Raw genomic sequence first — 19,577 nt, forward strand, 5'->3', positions numbered from 1 at the left:
CAAGGGCAGACGAGGATCTATCTTCTCCAACTGCAACGTTTTCAGAAGAAAAGTTACTAAAATGAAGACTATCGCTTGGTGTGTCAGGAAGTTGCTTTTCGAGGGCAGCGATTTGATGCCGATCGGTGTGGGAGAGGTGCTGAAAATCGAAAGGGCTAGAAATACGGCTTATTAGGCTTGTACCTGTTGTGATGGTAAGCATGTAGTCGCAGTATTGGGAAAACAGCCACTTACCAGCATCCTCAGCTTGAGTGTTGACTCTTTTGCTCTTTCGTAAGATTGATGATCGCCTCTCATTGGCATCCCCCTCATACTCATCGACGTTGATCATGGGCGTCTCGCTCATCCTCTTTCCCTTCTTGCCACGGAACAAAGACCTCCTCGATCCAGTTGACTCCTTATGGCTTATGTTGCCTGTTTGTCGATGTCCAGGTGGTGAGCCATGCCATGAAGCTTCATGCTCAGTCATGTCGGAATGGCTAAGAGATAGTAACGAAGGGGTCACGGACGTTGCGGTGTTGCTCCTTGAACGTAAGTTGAACACGGAGCTTCGTCTAGCCGGATAAGCTCTGGGTTGTTGTTCAGGCGAATGCATACCAGCATGAGACGAGTGCGTATGGTACTGCTCCAGCCAAGACTCTGAACTTGTGGTGGGAAAGTGAGGCCCGGTAGCCTGAGAGTCTACAGATGACTGTCGAGATCGGGAGGCATCTGTTTTATGGAATGAAAACATGGCTTCAGTATCCAGAGGAACTCAAGGAAGACAAGGCCTAGTGCAAGCAATGCGAACCGAGTAATGCTAGTATGGCGTGTGCAGGTCCCCACAAGTGGCCGGCAAATGTAGTTATGGCAACAACCATTGAAGTTGACGGGATACTCTGGGGAAACCTGTCGCGCGCACGCGAGCTCGGATGTTGTGAGTTGGAAGGCCCGGGTTATACGCCTGCTGAAGGCGTTAGTGGTTATGCGAAAGACTTGCCATTGGTACACAAGACCTGCGAGGGGTTGAGGTTGGACGAAGAGAAATGACTGAATTTGGGCCCAGTCTAGTATACAGGCGCGACAAACGAGGGTAGAGGTATATTTGAGATGCAATAACAGTCAACGTAATATATGCGTACCTGGTCAGGTAGACAACTTATTTGCAGGGGAGTAGAGAACGCAAGAGCCTGGTCACGGGCCACTGCAGGGCGACGGCTGATGAAGGGGTTCTGCCCTTCTGTGTGAGAATAAGACGAGGATGCGGTCAAGGAGTTAGGGTCGAGTGAAAGTTGGCGAACTGCACGGACCGAGGTGAGACAAACGGTGGTTGCGAATCAGAATGAGTGGTGGATGGTCCAGGTAGCTGAGCAAAGATTGGAGTAGGGATTGTAGTTGCTGAAGAGCGGTCATTGGCATGTCCCGAAGTATTGCATGCCGTGACACGGGAACAGGATGCTTTGTGGCCGGTAAAGTAACAGCAGGTGTAGGGATGATCTCACTATGTAGGAACATGGCCGGCTTGGTCGAGCAGCGGAGAGTATGTGGAGAAGATGGAAGGTGCTCTGTGTGCTCCACCAGGTTAGTGACATCTAGGACGAGCAAGGACAGGGCCTGCTGCGCGTAAGCAGGAGTGAGAGACATGGGTATCTGCCGCTGAGCGACGGCGCCTAAGCGTCTGTTAGTGGCTGGGGGAGAGCGGAACCAGGGGCGTTGGAGACGGGGGATGCCCGACTTCACAGGGCTCATGAGCCACTGACGATGGACGCACCAGCGAAGGCGGCCCGACAGGTCGGCCTGCGCAATATAAAGTCGCAGGGGCCGTCCAGGCTGGTGCTGATTGGACGCGGCAGCGAAATAAACGGTTAAATCTGCTGCATATCTGCTTTGACCACATCTAGGCCCGCTTTGCTTCGAGGACGTGAGCTCCAATTTGCTTGGGATGCCGGCCGTTTGTTGTTGTGCACCCGAGAAGGATTCGACAACGCGTATCAAGACATGGTGTGGCTGAAGCCAGTCGTCTTCCTGCTGTGTTCGCCGACAGCAAATGTTTCGTAACACAGGACGCGTAGACTGTGCTGAGGATATAAACCCAGGCGGGGAGTGGAGGATTTTGGTAGTTACATACAGCATTTGTGCTATTAGTGCCGAACAGTGCCGGTTCGCATTTTCAGGCGGGCACGGCGCAATGCCTGCAGGGTTAGGCCTTGACTGTGCCATGCGCCTGGGCATGCACAACGCCTCAGCCTCGACATGTCTGCCACTCTGACCTGGCTGTCTGGCTAAGCATGTCGAAGAGAGGCGCAACTATCGCTCTAAGTATTGGTGCATGCTGTAGTCGCATGCCAGCGTGGATCAATAAACCTGTCACAAAGGGATCGCGAGACGCATTTGCGCAGAGACGAAGGCTAGAGCGACGTCCCATCTGCAGATCTTCGCTCGTGAGACGGCGGAACCTGAAACAACCGAAGACAGCCCCTACACCGTGGCCGAAGATGCGTCCAAGGACTCGATACCCCGCCTCACTCAGACGTCTCAATCTACACAGGGCTCGCCGGTGGATCGATCCGAATCGTGAACAGCCCTCGTCGAGGTCAGAGTATATGCCGTGATGTGTCGGAGCCCAGGCGAGTCCAAAACATGTTTCAGAGCCTCTTGACACCCACGGTCGAGTTCTGGCCATGGTTGATTATGAGACCATGGTGGTCTGCCTCTTTCGCTGCTCTCCAACAGCCCCAGCGTGCACAAGATACTACCTCGGCACCGTCGCACGGCCAGCGAAGCATAATCTCGACATTGCAACGCTTCTGGATACGGTTAATGATGCGACACCGTCTGCTCGTATCATGTTGTGATGCGGTCGCGTGCAATGGAAGTAGAGGCTGTAGATCTCCGCATCAGCCGCTGTACGACAGCGCCGTTCGAGTCTGCGCAAAGACGTGTGACAAGCGCCTACATTTTTTTTGTTCTTCCTGGAAGATGCACTCGTAATGAGGTCCAACGCTCAAGGCATGAGCCGCCGTGTGGGGGTTTGTGGGCCGTCTGCTTCAACTTCAGCTGCATAGATGCGAAGCAAGCACACCGACAGATTCCGTAGCGCCCGGTAATGGTGGCACTGGAAGCAGTTTCCGGTGCAGTTGTAAAGACCCAACCACCAGCATCGCGAGTTGTTGGGCTGTATTTCTCCGGAGCTGATGTGCCGGCTACAGAGTAAAGGTGCGCTCACGTGCGCTGCTATGCCAAGACAACACGTGCTGTGGAAGAACCTCGGGATCATCCCATCGTCATCACTGCACACGACTGTGCACAGCGTCTCCTATCAATGTCCGAGCTGGACACATCTTCAGTCTCCAGAGTCCCAGTGGTTCTTGGTCGCTGCGTGGTTCCCCTTGTTCCTGCAGTGGTTGCTCATAGCAGGCCATAGATCGGCGAGAACTACTCGGTGCCTCCACCCTGCTGCTTCTTCCACGCACTGGCGACCCATGTCTTACGCACGACGCCTTTGCGCGTCCAACAGCATTCTCCTACCAATCCCCTTCCCGTTGTGGATGACGTTAGGTGCATGACGACTGCGCTACTTGCTCACGACAACCTCTCTAGCGGGCTCGTAAGTCCTAGGTTCGGCGACCGAACCTCCGGACACAATCTTCACCGGTGTATCCACATGGCTATCCATGCGCCGTGGTCCGCTTCCACGGAAACCGTCTGCACACGGGAATTACCTCACTGTATCCAATTAAAGGCGCTTGATTTCGCTCCACCTTCCATTCGTCTCGAGGCACCGAGACGCGGAATTGAGGTTATCCCCAGGAATATGCTGCCACCGTTACTGTGTAGGGAGAAATCACGGTGCAAACTCGTGCCTGTTCTGCCACAGTGCTACGTATTCAGGTCTGCATCCTCCGGACCTACATCCACGCGAAAACCTTGTTTCCTGTACCTGCAGGTCGTCCGCTCTCCCATCTAACTATTTCTGTCAGACCGGCGGACTCTGATTGGGTTTTTCCGTACCCGCACCTGATCGTTTGCCCACAAACTCAACACTACGCAGAGTATCTGCGTCCCTGAGAATCATTGCCCATACGAGATCGAATGCGAATTCAACGAAGCCGATGCCTAGGGGAGCTCGCATTCGGCCCCACCCTCACTAGTAAGCTCGGTTTCACCATTGAGACATACGAAGTGTGACGGCTATTGACAGCTGTAGCCACGAACTGGTTGTGCAAACAAACTGACTGCCACCACAGAAAATCAATCTGGAAACGTGGGTTCTCCTCGTACTGTACTGCACATCGTTTGCCGACACGGCCTCCTGAAGACCATGGGAGATGCTCAGCAAGTCTTGTTATGTGACATCTATAAATACAAACATCCTCTATACGACCACTATGATGGTATGTAGCGGATAGTTCCGAACAGAGAACCACTCCGCCAATGATGCGACTGTGGCGTTTCGCTTACCACCCTTGGCAACTGGCGGACATGATGGCTTTCCATCCCAATGGTTCAACGCGGGCAATTGCAGCCACAGTCGTACCCGCCTCAACAGGAGAAGACTCTCGTCTTTTCATACGAACGGTGTACTATGGATGAGTCGAACTCTATCTCACAATCTGTGGAGACAGCAGCGGATAGATGAGTTTCGAATATTTGTCCGATCATGTCTGATAGGCCACTGGCGGATAGTCCAGAACGCCGTCTCGATCCGGAGCAAGACATAGAGTTCGCTCCAGGCCGAGGACCCATTCGCGAATAGAAGTACCCGGTTGCCGGTTGAAGAGCCACTCACACGGAGCAAGCGACGACCGCCTAGGTACATAAGTCTATCGATAAATCTTCACTCTAATCCTTCCAGAGCCAGAGTGCGGGACAATGCCAAGGTCCAAGCGACAGTCAGCTGCGACTTTTTATTTGAGGCGTCAAGGTCATCATGCACGAATGCTCTCAACGGCCTTTCTGAGTTCTGGTCTATAGTTTCGGATCATACACAGAGGCCAAATCTTCGAGCAGTATGGACTGACAGTTCAGCCACGGCACGTCTTGAGCATAGTCTCGCCGTTGAAGGATACGGTGGTCAACACTACATGGGTCAGGTTCCCTCTCAACATTACGCAGACCGTCCTTTTGTTTTCCAAATGCACGGCTGGAAAAGAGAGGGGCAATCTGCATGGGACGGGATCTCTGCCGTTGTTCAACAACGCTCCAACCCAGGGTCCAGAAAATCTTGCGTCGCCCTCCTGGTCTCGCGCCATCCATTGATGCCCAAAAGCACGAAGTTCAAGCCTGTTCAGATGCAGAGATGCTCGCAAACCCACTCCCTTGCTATTGGATGGCGTGATGAAAGGCCAACGGCGGAAAAAAAACTCCCACCCCAAACACAAGAGCAATTGGTTTATTTGATGCGGTCATACAGACCCTACGCGGCCGAATGGGTGAAGCGGTGATTACTGATGGAATGAGCAGAAAATCCGCCAATCAACGATTTCTTCACGCATATCATGCGCCACATTCGCAGTCCTCTACCTGCGCCTGTTTGCGTCGTCGCGGACAGGCAACACCAACTGCGGAAGCGGTGGCGGCTTCCCTGTGCACATCTCAGGTTCATCTCTTGAAAGGCGCGCTGGTAGCCTACGGGCCGTGAGACAGGGGCCACCATCCTTCGGTTGGCGATCGAAGAGCCACCAACACCACTCGAGCCGTGCCCCGATGTGAACTGCAGACTTCATCACTGGTCGAGGTGCACGATGCACGGCGGTCCCGTGATGCACAATCCGGCTCGGTTGGTCCCTTGAAAGGGCAGGTGTATGACAGGGTCAAAAGGGTTTCCTTTGACGATCGAAAAGGTGTGGATACCGACGCAAGGCCAGACGCGTGCATTGGATGACACATCTAAACGAACATGGCTTTACATCCGACCGTTTTTTGCTTTGTTCGCTGATTTTGACAAGTGTCTCCATTAGTGTCGCGTTGCTCGCGTGAGCATTGAATTGCTTACTTGCCATGACGTCGTCTTCAACACAACAGCACCGCACTTGAGAACTTTGACGTATGCAAGATACGTAGCTTTTATCGACTGCGATGCCAGTTTCAGAACTGTCGTTTTCCGGAAAGACCAATACTATGTCGCGAGGAAGAGCTATGACTGCAGTTGGACAGTGCGAGCGCAAAAAGCAAATGCTCACACCAAGCCACAATGCGAGTGTCATCTCATTTGCGAGTTACGCAAGGCGTCGTAATATGCACGATGGCAATCTCACCCTGCAGGTACAGCCGCGATGCAAATTGACGAGGTCTAGACCTTGCTTCGATCTCTGGAAAGAAGAGAGACATAAGATGGGTGGTCAGCTTGGATGTCGAACTTCAGTCTCTCTCATGTCACTAGGTCGATGGCTTACCCAAGAAATGGTCGCGTCTAAGTTGACTGTTAATATAGACTAAATGGTCATACAAGATGTGACTAGACCACTGACTACCAATGGATGTTCGCGTTGGTTGTTGTTAGTCAGACAACCGGTCCAGACGATTCGACTAAGCATGTCTCACGTTGAGGATGTGGTCTGACAGTTCCAGAGTATGCTGCACGGGCATGTGCCATGTAGTCTAGCCAAGCAATAGATGACTATACAGTCTTGTACATGTGCCGAAGACCTGCCGAGTGCCTTTCTGTTTCAGCGTCGTACATTTTATACATATACTATACGATATGTGTCTAGCCTGTTAATCCCTGCACATCCAAGCAACGTTCTTAGCCAAACCTTTGTAACATAGTTCCCGAAACGATATGCTCCCCCTAGACAAGCAGATCTACGACTTGAACATTACCGAAATCGATAGACGGAAACCCAAAGCCGTCTCCGAAGGCCGAAAGTATCAGTGAACACAGGCGGAAAGGGGCACAATGCGGGGTCTGCCTGTCCGAAGACAGGCCGTTGATTGCACCGACTGGATGATGGCCTACCCTCGGTTTGTGTCGATGATCGAAACCCCCTGAAGCGAACATCTCCCCCATATTCCCAGTTTGTGGTGAGTTTGAGACGCATGGCGATTTGGGGTGACGGATCCGATATACTTCAAGATCCAGAGATCTGGATCCGGAGATGTTGCTGAGTCTGGCCCTTGGAGCAGGCGGTAATACGGTTCTTTCCAGATGGTTGTTTGACATGTGAGTGCATGCCTTTTGCATTGTTGTTGGTTGGCAACTTGAAGAAGTGGCGTGGTTCCGCAGTGGGCAGCAGGATGACGACGACGACCATCAAGTTCTTGTTGGGACAATCAGACCGAGGATGGGTGGCTCCGTCATCATTGGCATTAGTTGTCGCCTTGCTGTACTGCATGCAGACGAATGAGGCAATTGTGATTTCGCACTGACAAGCCTCGATACGTAGCGGTGTGATCTCTTCGAGTACCGAGCGTGAACGCAGGGCGGGATGTAAGGTTGACGTATTCGTTGGGGAAACTTCGGGATTCATAATCAGCGGATCAGTGCGCGTTATATAATTACTCCTATCTCGAAGAAAGAAATGAGCTGCGTGTTAAGGAAAGATCGCCTTTTGCAGCAAAAAGAGCGGGTGACATTGTGGTGGAAATCGATCGCCGCTCGACAAGGTGGACGGAGAACTGACTCGAAGAGTGCAAGAAACTGCCGGCATAGAGAGCACAGAAGGTTACATGGCCGCGATGACACAATGTAGCTCCTGACTTGATAGGCGCGTTGTTCTAGCCTGTTACGTTGGATAAATTGTAAGTTCGCGTCTGCGGGCCTGACCATAGCTGGGGCACATGGTCAGACTGGTACGATGGACGCATATTGCTTGGTACAATCCTGCTCTTGATGTGTTGCTTCCTGCTCATGATCCGTGGTAATTGGACATAATGAACCACGCCTCATTGTTGACTTCATTCGATCTTCCATCAGTGGCCCAGCAGTATAGGAGCGTGAGAACTGTGAGTTGTGATAATTTTGCTTGCTCGTTCTGTGTGGTATTCCATATATACAATCCCGCAGTAACGAAGCCTGAATCAACCGGTACGCCCTTGTTCTGCATGCGCTTCCTCTTGCTGCCACGTCCTAGTGGCCCTCATCGTGGTGGCCGCCCTTGTCATTGAAGAACAGTTGCTCGGCAACGAGGTATCCGGCGAATGCGACGGTGGCTATTCCGAGGCCAGGGAAGGAGCCCTTGAAGCGGTTGAAGCGGGTGAAGGGTCCGGTGTATCGCCATTGCTCACTGCAGACATAAGTATGTGCGGTGTCAGGTCATCTGGTGATTTTCAAGCGTACTATCGGGCCCATGGATCGCCCTTTGTGCCGTTTCCGGAGGCAGCGGCGAACTTCTTTGGGTCGAAACCGGTGATGGAGGGGCGTGGTGCCATGGTGATGAAGCTGGAGCATGTCAGCAGTCGTTGCGCGCGACAGACAAGACATCAATTGAGCACGTGAATAGCGGGGGCGTACTTTATCGGCCTCGTGAGCGGCTGGTGCGAGGCAAGGCGTTTGGGGGAGCTGGCGTTGTTTGTTCCTGGACCTTGGTCGGTCGCATCTCTCGATATCTTGGCGAGCGATCATCGCGCACGGCCTACACACGTAACTGCGGTTGCTCTCCCCACACCACGCATACAACTCCCGCAATCCATCGTTAGCAACACCCCAGACACGCTCGCACACCTCGGCGATACTCTGTCCCTCTCGCGAGCTTTGTCTGAGCAGCCAAGGCACACTATCATTTTAAATAGTCGACAGCACGAGCACGAGCACTCACCAGACTCTCGACATCTACGACACGCGAATCGCTGCAACAACTAGCACAGCTCCACGATGCCGCCTCACGGGGGCCGATTCCCCGGCCACAACCTTTCGAACCCTTTCGCGAATCTCCCAGGCCCAATACCACAGCAGCACCAGCCACTGCACCAACAACACCAGCAGCAGAACATACAACACCCGGGTTTCGGTGGCGGCAACCAGGCCCATAACCTGAATCTCTTCAGTCAACACCAAGGCGGATTCCAGTCAAATGCAGGGCTGGGTGGTGGGCTAGGAGCGGCGGCCACGATTGGCGGGGCAGGCGGAGGGACAGGACTCGATGGGCACGAAGCGCGCATGCGGTTTGCCCATGGCGCACAAATACAAGAGAACGCTGCTCGTGGCCAAGATGGCGCTAAAGGCATTGCAGGGCAGCGGATACGTGAAGTTTGGCGGTCGAACCTACACCAGGAGATGGATATGCTGCGCTCACTCATCGATCAGTATCCCTACATCAGCATGGTCAGTATACCACTCTCCTACAAGTCGGCCGGGCAGGTCTCTGTATAAGAGCCTTGTCTGACACGTCCAAAGTCTGTCGCCAAACATGGCGGAATGGCTTCGTTTGACTGTCTTGAAGTAGTTCCCATTCTGCTTGGCCGTCCCCCTTATCAACCTTGTGCTCATTCTACCAACAGGACACCGAGTTTCCCGGTGTTGTCGCACGACCCATCGGAGACTTCAACTCAAAAGCCTCCTACCACTACCAGACAGTGCGCTGCAACGTCGACTTGCTCAAGATCATCCAGCTCGGCGTCACCCTCTTCAACGTCCAAGGCGATGTCCCACCATCGCATCTCGACATTTCAGAACTAAACTACAAGCCAAAGTCGATGCAGCGATACGCGAACAACATCATCGTCTGCCCATGCACGTGGTCGTTCAACTTCCAATTCTCTCTCGAAGACGACATGTACAACGAAGAGTCGATACAGATGCTCAAGAAATCTGGCGCCGATTTCGAAAAGCATAGGGATCAAGGCATTGATCCTCAAGAGTTTGGCTCGCTGCTCACAACGTCCGGAATGACTCTGTCCGAGGACGTCAACTGGATATCGTTCCACTCTGGCTACGACTTCGCTTACATGCTGAAGATGCTCACTTCAAAACCACTACCCGAAGATGAGGACACATACCGCAAGCTCGTTAATGTTTTCTTCCCCAGGTTATTGGATGTCAAGTACCTCTGGCGGCATGCGAACAGCCTTGTCAGGCGCGGTGTCATCGGCTCGACTGCGACCAACATACTCAACAACCTGGGCACAAAATCAGGCCTTCAAGATCTCGCTGACGAGCTTGGCTGCCAACGCGTGGGCAATTCACATACAGCAGGCTCTGATGCGTGGCTAACGGGAGTTGTCTTTTGGGAGATGAAGAAGAAGATATTTGATGGAAGTGTTCCTGAGGAGATGAGCGGCCACATGTGGGGTCTTACCGGCGTTGGCCCGCCAGCCAGTGCGACGGCGCAGGCTGCGGTTCTCGCTGCACAGGGTGCTTCACAGGGCCTGGCCGGCTTTCAACAAGGTGTTAACAACACTTTCTACCCCGGCAACGCAAGACACGGTGTCGACGGACCAAGTACGCCCACCAACCACCCAGCGGGTCTCGCATCAAACACTCCTGGACCAAGCGGCATGATGACACCAGGAGCATATGGTGGATATGGCAACAAGTAGAACGGTGGCTATTATAACAGCGGCTATTATTGGAGGGGGACGTGGTATCCCAATGTGCCTCAGCCATTCAGGGGTCGGCGACCTTGACTACCATATCATCCCACTTATGGCGGTCATTACTACGGTGGTTACAAACACAATTGGTATATCGGCTACCGAGGTGGCGACGGCATGCAGGCGCCATGAGGGGTCGTGGATATTCAGGGCTGGTCACAGTGTAAGATGTGATTATCAGCGTGATGGGTTGGTCTTACATGGCCTCGGACGGGCTGGCGTAGGATATAGCATTGTACGATACCCGGGGTTAGTGGTTAGTGTGCTGCGAGTGCGGACCATCTTTTGATAATATGGTCAATGTCATTATTGCATTCATTCCTCCATTTATTACCTGTGTGTAAGCAACGTGCCTGAAATTGAGCAGTATTCTCAATCCTCTCAATCCAGCTGTTGTGCTGGCCAAAGTAGAGTCGACGATTTGTGCAACATGAAATTGTATTCGCTTGCACAAAGCAAGAAGGCGGTTTCGAAGGGCGTCCACCAGACCAAAGTGCATCTACATGTTGAACCTTGTCCTGTTCTTCTCCATGCGTCCCTTCCATTGCCATTCCTGGCCGCTCTTGAACTGGATTCCGCGATCTATCCTGCGGAGTTTGAGGGTCATCCGGGGACTGCAGTCGTTGTTAGCTATATGTCTCAACTTTGTTTAATTGTAAACATGAAACTTACCCAATCTCTTGCATACCCACTTTGACATCCTCAACGCCTGCAAGCGGCTTGCCATCAGACCCCAGGATGGGTTTCTCACTCTCGCGCTTATCACGAAAAACATAACGATGTCTTCGCACAAAGATGTAATCACGCTGGTTGTGTAGTGTGAGGACCTGGCGGCCTTCGAGCTCAGGCTTTGCAGGGAACATGTTCTGGAAGAGATGTGCTGTGAGGATACCGAGCGGTGTCTTGAATTGGTTCAGGATCAGCTCGGGGTAGTGTCCTGTGTCGTTTGCGTGGCGGGGTAGCTTCTTGCCCTCGACCCAGTTTGTGAGGGAAAAGTGGAAATGCGGCCCGTCTGGAAGAGTGACAATGTCGAGTCCGTCGGGCTTCTTCTCGTGTTCGGCTTGCATGAGAATCACAAGCGCCGTGTATCCTCTTGCGCTGGCGAAACCAGCAATCTCCTTGACGCTGTACTTGTGTGCGTGGACGTGTTGCGTTCGTCTTATGTAGGTGCTGTTGGGGAAGAGCGAGGTGAGGATTTCGGCTTCTTTGTGGAGCGTCGAGTTGATGCTTGTGGTGATCAGGATCTGTGGGTCGTCGGTACGGGGGTTGAATATCGAGGGGAACTTTTGCTTGAGGAATTCGGGAGACAGCTCGAGGTTTGTTGCAGTGGATGTAGCGCTGGGACTGGAGGCGCGTTTCCCGGGCTTGGACGAGGCGGCGTCTGAATCCAGGTCCGAGTCGTCTGAATCGAGGTCGGATTCAGCCTCGGATTCGTCAAGCATGCTGTCTGCTTCGTCGTCCATGTCGTCGTCGTCGTCGTCTTCGGCGCTATTACCTTCCTTTGTCTGGTCGCGCTTCTTCAACTTGGCCAGTGTGCCCTCCTCTTGGCCCTCGTCTCCCTCCTTCTGTGCGGCTTCGTCTTGCTCGACCTTTCTCCGCTTTGCGAGTCTTTCCACATCTATGGCCCAGCCCAGCGCATCCTCTTCGTCGCCGACGGGTTCGTCCCACACTCGCTTGCCGTCGATGGTCGCAGGCTTGTTTTGTGCCAGTCGTTCCTCGCGCAGGGCCGGGTTCTTGTCTTCTTCGCGCTTGCGACGGAGTCTTGCATCTCTCTTTTCCGATTCACGCGCTTTCTTGATGGAGAGGAAGGCGGCCTGTCGGCGCAGTTTGTTCTTGGGCTTGAGACCCGAGGCCGTGTTGGAGCTCTTGGAGAAGGCCATGGTGGATTCGAGTCGCGCTGCCCGGCCAGTGTTTCTAAAGTGTCTTCCAAGACTGCGAGTGCACAATGTTCACGCTCCTGGCCGTGTCCAACTTTTCGGTGGAGCCGCGGCCTGTGCTTTTCCGCAATCTTGGCGCGTTCGCACACCGGCAGAGAATCCCACATGGTGAAGCATGCCATGTCAAGGCTCGCGACCTGTACTATATCTGTAAATATTAGACCCCTGTCGCTCATTAGTCTGCTTCTCTTGTCGGGTGCAAGAGTATAGACGTAGTATATGCGCCGACTAATTCCATTGCTGCGCGTCCCTCCATCTGCTTCGCGCCTCTCTCTACGTAGACCGTTGTATCGTGCCCCACCTCCGCCGACTCATCCCACCACGCACTTCTCGTCCACACCACCACTCGCCAGATACAAGGTGCCACAGCGCAAGAACGTCGCCATGCCCAGCGATACCACCACATACAAGGGTAAGCCCTTTGAGCGCGCTGCGTTCGAGCAGCTCATGAAGGTACGCGGGTTGGACTCGACGCTGCACAGTCATGCTAACAGCCGCCATTGTAGCACAAATACTTCTATGCGCCCTCGTTCGACATCTACGGCGGCGTTGCCGGTCTCTACGACTATGGCCCACCGGGCTCTGCCCTCACCGACAACATTGTCGACATATGGCGCGAGCACTTTGTCCTAGAGGAGGATATGCTCAAGATCGAGCCCACCATCCTCACCACACACGACGTCCTCAAAACCTCTGGCCATGTCGACAAGTTTGCCGACTGGATGTGCAAGGACCCCAAGACTGGCGAGATCTTCCGGGCCGACCACCTCGTAGAAGAGGTCCTCGAGGCCAGGCTCAAGGGCGACAAGGAGGCACGCGGCCAGAAGGTGGAGGTGGAGGAGGAAGACCCCAAGAAGAAAAAGAAGAAGGTCAAGAACATTGCCGCCGTGAAGCTCGAGGACTCCATGGTCAAGGAGATTGAGGAGGTGCTGGCCAAGATTGACAACTACAACGGCGAGGAGCTTGGCCTCCTGATGAAGAAGTACGACATCAAGAACCCCGCCACCAACGGCGAGCTGCTACCCCCCGTTGCATTCAACCTCATGTTCCAGACCTCCATCGGCCCCTCGTCCAACCTGCCGGCCTACTTGCGTCCCGAGACTGCTCAGGGTCAGTTTGTCAATTTCCAAAAGCTGCTCGACCACAACATGCAGCAAATGCCCTTCGCCTCTGCGTCCATTGGCAAGTCGTTCCGTAACGAAATCTCCCCGCGACAGGGTCTGTTACGTGTGCGCGAGTTCCTCATGGCTGAAATCGAGCACTTTGTCGACCCCGAAGGTGGCAAGAAGCATCCACGATTCGACGAGGTCAAGGACGTTGAGCTTGAGCTGCTCAACCGCGACGTCCAACTGGCCGGAAAGACCACCGTCGAGACCACCAAGATTGGCAAGGCTGTTGATACTGGTCTCGTGGACAATGAGACACTGGGTTACTTCTTGGCCCGCATCCAGCTGTTCCTGCTCAAGCTTGGTGTTGATCCCAAGAAGATCCGATTCAGGCAACACATGGCCAACGAGATGGCACATTATGCTGCCGACTGCTGGGACGCTGAGCTGCTCACATCATACGGCTGGATCGAGTGTGTTGGCTGTGCTGACCGAAGCGCATACGATCTGACCGTGCACATGAAGAAGACCGGCGCACCTCTGATTGTGCGCGAGACGAGGAAAGAGCCTCTAAAGGTCGAAGAGTTTGTCTGCGAAATTGACAAGAAGAAGTTTGGTCCCAAGTTCAAGAAGGACGGCAAGACCGTAGAAGCCGCCATCGACGCTTTGTCCCAAGACCTTCGTGAGAAGCTATCCTTGGATCTTGAGAAGGAGGGCAAGATCGTCATCGACGTCCCGGAAGTTGGTGACGGCAAGGTAGAGGTACCAAAGGATCTCATCACCATCGAGAAGCGCACCCGTGTGGAGACCATGCGCGAATACACACCAAACGTCATTGAGCCATCGTTCGGTATCGGCCGCATATTCTACGCAAGTACCCATATGCTGAGAGGGTCGTGTACGTTGCTAACTGAACCAGGCTCTATGTGAACATGTCTACTGGACCCGTGAGCAGGACGAAGCCCGTGCTGTCCTCTCTTTCCCTCCGGCAGTTGCACCGACCAAGGTTCTCATCGTACCGCTCAGCTCAAACCCCGACTTTGATCCGTTTGTACGGAAGCTGAAGGACAAGCTACGAAGGCTTGGTATCTCTAACCGCGTTGACGCTTCCGGTGCATCCATCGGCAAGCGTTATGCTGTAAGTCATCTGTTTGCTCCAGAAATTCTGATCCAACGTTAACATCTCCCCAGCGCAACGATGAGCTTGGTACTCCTCTAGGCATTACCATAGATTTCCAGTCCGTCAAGGACAACACTTTCACGCTCCGAGACCGAGACACCACAGAGCAGGTCCGCTCAAGCTTAGACGAGATCGCCCAGGCCATTTCAAATATCGTCAAGGGCGAGGAGACATGGTCAGACGTCGCAGCACGGCTACCCAAGTTTGAGGGCCAGGAAGTTGATCCGTGAGAAGACTGCAACCCAAATGTGAATACAGTCTACACTCTCCAATATTAGGGATTGAAGCAAGACCGAGAGAATTGCACGCTACAGGATGCACTCGTTGATGTTGTCACTCGCTCTTTCCTCGTGCTACACCGTGATGTCTGATCCGCCCGCGCCATAAACGTGCGTCTATCCAAATGCGCACACCGCACTACGCGCCACTCCTGAATCTTACGTTTTTCTCTCCAGCTCACTCTACTGCTCACGACGTCCCGTCCCATCTATCTCCCCGTATCGCACCTGCCAATGCGGCACAGCTGCGCATCAACTAGAGATGGAGGCCTAACCAACGTATGCGAACCAAACGTATTCCAGATTACATCTTCTTGGGATCCGGGCTGTCCGGCACTTTTCCGAATATCGCAAGATCGTCCGGCAGACATTACAGCCAGAGCGCTCCTCATTAGGTTGCTCTCACTTTGCATGTAGGACACTCGGTGGAGATGAGAAAATCAAATTACTCACCGTCGGCAGGGGTTGACAGCTCGGCGCTTCTGGCTTTTGGTCCGTCTATTTTCTGGTACACCGGGCGACTGCCCGCTGCATCTCCTAGGGTCCAATGTAACCAGCGATGACTCGGTTGCGTTGAGTTTGCACATCTAAGCGTTAGACTCTGGAAACCTCCGAGGAGACTGGTATGAACATCCAAAATCTCGAATAGCCTCAGAGCCAGCGTACACTACACCTTGTTCCACAAACTCATGAGATTGTGCATTCACTTCCGACAATCTGGTTGACGATCTACTGGGACCCGCCCGTACCGCTGACTCCGACAGTATGGCCGCACCGTCAAGCCCCGCGCCTGAACTCTGTCTGTCCTTGGAGCGAACGTGACATCCACATGGCCCTGCGCCCTCGGTCCTCCGTGCTGGTGGGATCAACAAGAGGTCGCTTCACTTTGGCTCTGATCTGCGGCTCCCACCTTTTTGTGACATGCTGCAAGCTGGCAGCAGGGTGTGGGTTTTTATGCGCTAACACCTGCGAACACGTAGTACGAGCCGGAGATTGCGTTGTAACATAACGATGGACGCAATCATGTCGCGAACGGCTCGATTCAAGCACCAGGGCATTTACTTGTCCATCATCTGGCCGCAGGCTGAAGCATAGATAGCCTGCTGTCTGATGCTGGGGTTGGTAATCGACCTGTGTCAGATCAGGAATCAGCGGGCAGTAGAGCCTGCACATCGTTCAGGTGGCTGAACAGAGTCCCATCAGAGTCGGGCGAGGCCGAATCCTTAGCTACCAAAGGTATTGGCGGTTCTGACCATCTCCTGCTAACACGCTCCAACACCCATCTACATCGAGAGCAGCACACCATAAAGTATCGCGTCGGTCGCACACATAGCGTGAGTTTCACTGCCGCCTGCAGATCTCCTCGCCGTAAGTCGCCCGTTTACGCTTATATCCTGCATGTAGGGACCGTATACCCAGTATTCACGCGCCCCAGCATCAAGCGACCATCGCTTAGCATGCGGAACCTCAGGTTTTAGCACCAGTTTGCCAGGGTCCTACGAGTGCAGCACATGCCCAAAAGACGAAGCATTTCTACTCCTTCCATGCGCTCATCGTTTTCGTCTCGGCTTCCCCAACGATTTTGTTAGGTCCTTTGCGTCGGCTTTCCGAGACCATGGACGAGGGACAGCCACCACCCGAAGACGTGGTTGCCCCTCACACAGGCGCTCCACTCAAACGCCGACGAGCTGACTCGGAAAGTACAGCGTCGATCGAGTCCAAGTATGTTGCTGCCCTCTACCCTCGCACATTTTTGCCACTTTACATTTCGCCGTGGTTGCTGGGTTAGATTCAAACGGGAGGCCTCAAGAGTAAACAACAACGACTGTTGCCTTGCAGACGATCCACCTTGGGCAACAATCGTACATTGGATAAGCTGACACCTTGATTGACAGTCGCTCTGCTCGCACTTTGGCTTCCGACGATTTGGAATATTTCCATGAAAATGGACGAACATACGGCAACGAGACATACTATCTACCATGTGTGTACAAGCCACATAACGATTTCGTTGAGCAGGATCGTTTATCTTTACAACACGAAATATTCGTCCGAGCACTCCACGGCAAGCTTACCACTGCACGATTATTGCCCAGCACGCGAAGGATACTCGATTTGGGTACAGGACCGGGTCACTGGGCTGTTGCCATGGCGCGTCAATACCCGCAGGCGGAAGTCGTTGGGATAGATATGACTGAATGGGATATTGATACCACCGAAGCTACGTTGGGCGATGCCAGGGTGACGTGGGAGCTGGACGATCTGGACGTCTGGGGAAAAGAGATGGATGTTGACGAGCTGATCAATCAACTCTCGACTCTAGACTTGGCTACCGAAATGGCCCATCGAAATCCGGTGGAATCGCTCAGGAAGCCCAAATCAACGGTTGACCTCAATCAACGTGGAGGATCAAGTACTCCAGAAGAGTCTCTGACTATTGATCTCTCGACTCTCACCCCACAACCCGAACCCGGCTGGCATTTTAGCGATTCCTTCGAACTCATACATCTACGAAATATGAAAGGCTCCTTCACTCACTGGGAGGAAGTCTATGCGGAGATATACAAGAGCCTCTCGCCTGGTGGGTGCATTGAACTTGCAGATTGGGATCTGGGACAGGTGCCACTGGGTCCGGGTGAGATTACAGCGGCAAACATACCTATGCCCACTCTTCGCAAACTGTATGTGGCTTTTATGGAAGCATCATTCAAGTCCGGCCGTCCGCTCGGTCTCTTCTACATGCATCACACTTATCTCGAAGAAGCTGGGTTCGAAGACATTCGGACAACCCACGTCAATGTCCCAGTCGGGCAATGGCCAAAGGACGAGGCGCAAAAGTCGCTTGGTAAGATGATGTTTGTGTTGGGCATGGAGATGTTTGAACCGGTATGCTTGCGCCTCTTGACGACATGGGGGAGTAAGAGCAGGGTCTGGACTGCCGAGGAGGTCAGGGCAGACATTGCGGTGGCACAGCAAGAGGTCAAAGAATATGTCGAGCGATCTGAACGTGGAGAGGTGGAAGGCTGGTGCGCAAGCTTCAAGTGGATCACTGCTAGGAAAAGCTGGCACGCAGAGAAATGAGTCCAATTCGGGGATATGAGCTTGTCAATATGTGCATTGTATGGGGTTGGCGGTATTGTGAGTTTAATGTTGGTATTACGAGTAATGACTGCTTTGTACAAGGCACATCTCCGCTATGAAATGCAAATCAACTGGATTATACTCTGTCAATGGTGAGGAGTTCACATGCCTTTAGACGATGTACTCTCAATCTAGGTGATGACAACCATGTTGGCGAACGTAATCAAGATCCACCCTTTTAGCCGAACATGGCAAGTACACTCGTTGCGCAGAGATGTTGAAGTTCGGAAGGTGGAGCCGTAGCGATGTCACATATTATAGAAACGATGCTGTAGGTGAACAATCACGCAGCCTTTCGATTTTCCACAATCCAAACATGTCGCAGAACCTCTCAGCCAACATGCTCTTCAGTGTCAACGGCATTATAGCCGTCATTACAGGAGGCGGATCGGGTAGTCGACCCATGCATCCGATCTGGCAGCATGGCCCTAATATTACTAGGTATCGGTCTGATGATGACCAAGGCCCTGGCAGCTAACGGCGCCCACCGTATATACATTGTCGGCCGCCGCGAAGACGTACTCCGCTCAGCCGCAGAGAGCATCGACGCCGGAATTGTGATCCCCCTACCCGGCGACGTCACATGCCGCGAGTCTCTGCTCGGAATCGCAAAGCAGGTAGAGGCTGAGACAGGCTACATCAACCTCCTCATCTGCAACGCGGGAATCATGGGCCCCAAGCCGCTCAAAGCAGCACCAGGTGCCCCTTCGCCATCGCTCTCAGAATATAGGGCACACGCCCTCGAGACGCCCATGGAGGAGTTTACAAACGTGTATGCGGTGAATACCACAGCTGTATACTACACTACTCTCGCCTTTCTCTCTCTCCTCGACGCCGAAAACACCAAGAGCAACACGAGCGCAGGCGTCGGCTCCCAAGTCATAACGACATCGAGCATCGGCGGCTTCTCGCGCTTGCCCGGTGCCTCGTTTGCCTACAACAGCAGCAAAGCAGCTGTTACACATATGACGAAGATGCTTGCCACGTCGTTTGTTCCATACGGTATCCGCTGCAATGTGCTTGCGCCCGGTATCTTTCCGTCTGAGCTCGCCATGGGCATCATTGGGGCGTTGGATCCGGAGAAGACTGGCGAGATGGATAGGAACATTGTGCCGGCGGGGAGAGCGGGGAGGGAGGAGGATATTGCGGGCGCGGTGCTGTGGATGGCGAGTCGGGCGGGGAGCTATCTGAATGGGAGTGTGGTTGTGGTCGACGGGGGGAGGCTGGGCATGTTGACGTCTACATACTGAAGTGGTCAGCCGTAGCTTCGAGCAGTCACTGCTCGTGCTTCATAGTGACTGTTGTTGTCTGATGGTGTTCAGATTGCAGTGCCTGAGTAACGGAAGCCCCACTACAGCACCGGTAGCGCGCTTTCCCCTGCATGTGCGGAGTTGAAGCCACACCTCCGCACCAGCTTGCTAAACCT

At 53.5% G+C, this 19,577-nt stretch overlaps 6 protein-coding genes across 6 annotated transcripts; 4 read left to right on the forward strand and 2 right to left on the reverse strand.

The window, feature by feature from the left end:
• Nucleotides 1-8,047: 8,047 nt before the first annotated feature.
• ACET3X_008250 (uncharacterized protein) lies at nucleotides 8,048-8,700 on the reverse strand (the record flags this gene model as incomplete). Its single annotated transcript, XM_069454402.1, has 4 exons — nucleotides 8,048-8,204; nucleotides 8,258-8,359; nucleotides 8,432-8,479; nucleotides 8,642-8,700. 4 exons carry the CDS (start codon nucleotides 8,698-8,700, stop codon nucleotides 8,048-8,050), a joined length of 366 nt encoding a protein of 121 aa, XP_069303852.1.
• A 91-nt stretch (nucleotides 8,701-8,791) lies between these two features.
• On the forward strand, nucleotides 8,792-10,455 carry ACET3X_008251 (uncharacterized protein; the record flags this gene model as incomplete). Its single annotated transcript, XM_069454403.1, has 2 exons — nucleotides 8,792-9,241; nucleotides 9,418-10,455. 2 exons carry the CDS (start codon nucleotides 8,792-8,794, stop codon nucleotides 10,453-10,455), a joined length of 1,488 nt encoding a protein of 495 aa, XP_069303853.1.
• A 553-nt stretch (nucleotides 10,456-11,008) lies between these two features.
• On the reverse strand, nucleotides 11,009-12,389 carry ACET3X_008252 (uncharacterized protein; the record flags this gene model as incomplete). Its single annotated transcript, XM_069454404.1, has 2 exons — nucleotides 11,009-11,123; nucleotides 11,182-12,389. 2 exons carry the CDS (start codon nucleotides 12,387-12,389, stop codon nucleotides 11,009-11,011), a joined length of 1,323 nt encoding a protein of 440 aa, XP_069303854.1.
• A 441-nt stretch (nucleotides 12,390-12,830) lies between these two features.
• Nucleotides 12,831-14,962, forward strand: ACET3X_008253 (uncharacterized protein; the record flags this gene model as incomplete). Its single annotated transcript, XM_069454405.1, has 4 exons — nucleotides 12,831-12,899; nucleotides 12,953-14,422; nucleotides 14,472-14,690; nucleotides 14,744-14,962. 4 exons carry the CDS (start codon nucleotides 12,831-12,833, stop codon nucleotides 14,960-14,962), a joined length of 1,977 nt encoding a protein of 658 aa, XP_069303855.1.
• Nucleotides 14,963-16,625: 1,663 nt separating this feature from the next.
• On the forward strand, nucleotides 16,626-18,091 carry ACET3X_008254 (uncharacterized protein; the record flags this gene model as incomplete). Its single annotated transcript, XM_069454407.1, has 2 exons — nucleotides 16,626-16,732; nucleotides 16,906-18,091. The coding sequence occupies 2 exons, from the start codon at nucleotides 16,626-16,628 to the stop codon at nucleotides 18,089-18,091; spliced, it is 1,293 nt and encodes a 430-aa protein (XP_069303856.1).
• Nucleotides 18,092-18,342: 251 nt separating this feature from the next.
• Nucleotides 18,343-19,431, forward strand: ACET3X_008255 (uncharacterized protein). Its single transcript, XM_069454408.1, has 2 exons — nucleotides 18,343-18,543; nucleotides 18,593-19,431. The coding sequence occupies exons 1-2, from the start codon at nucleotides 18,366-18,368 to the stop codon at nucleotides 19,399-19,401; spliced, it is 987 nt and encodes a 328-aa protein (XP_069303857.1). The 5' UTR covers nucleotides 18,343-18,365; the 3' UTR covers nucleotides 19,402-19,431.
• Nucleotides 19,432-19,577: the final 146 nt, after the last annotated feature.

This window comes from Alternaria dauci, chromosome 8 (assembly GCF_042100115.1).
Source record: "Alternaria dauci strain A2016 chromosome 8, whole genome shotgun sequence".
In the NCBI taxonomy this organism is placed as follows: Eukaryota; Fungi; Ascomycota; class Dothideomycetes; order Pleosporales; family Pleosporaceae; genus Alternaria; species Alternaria dauci.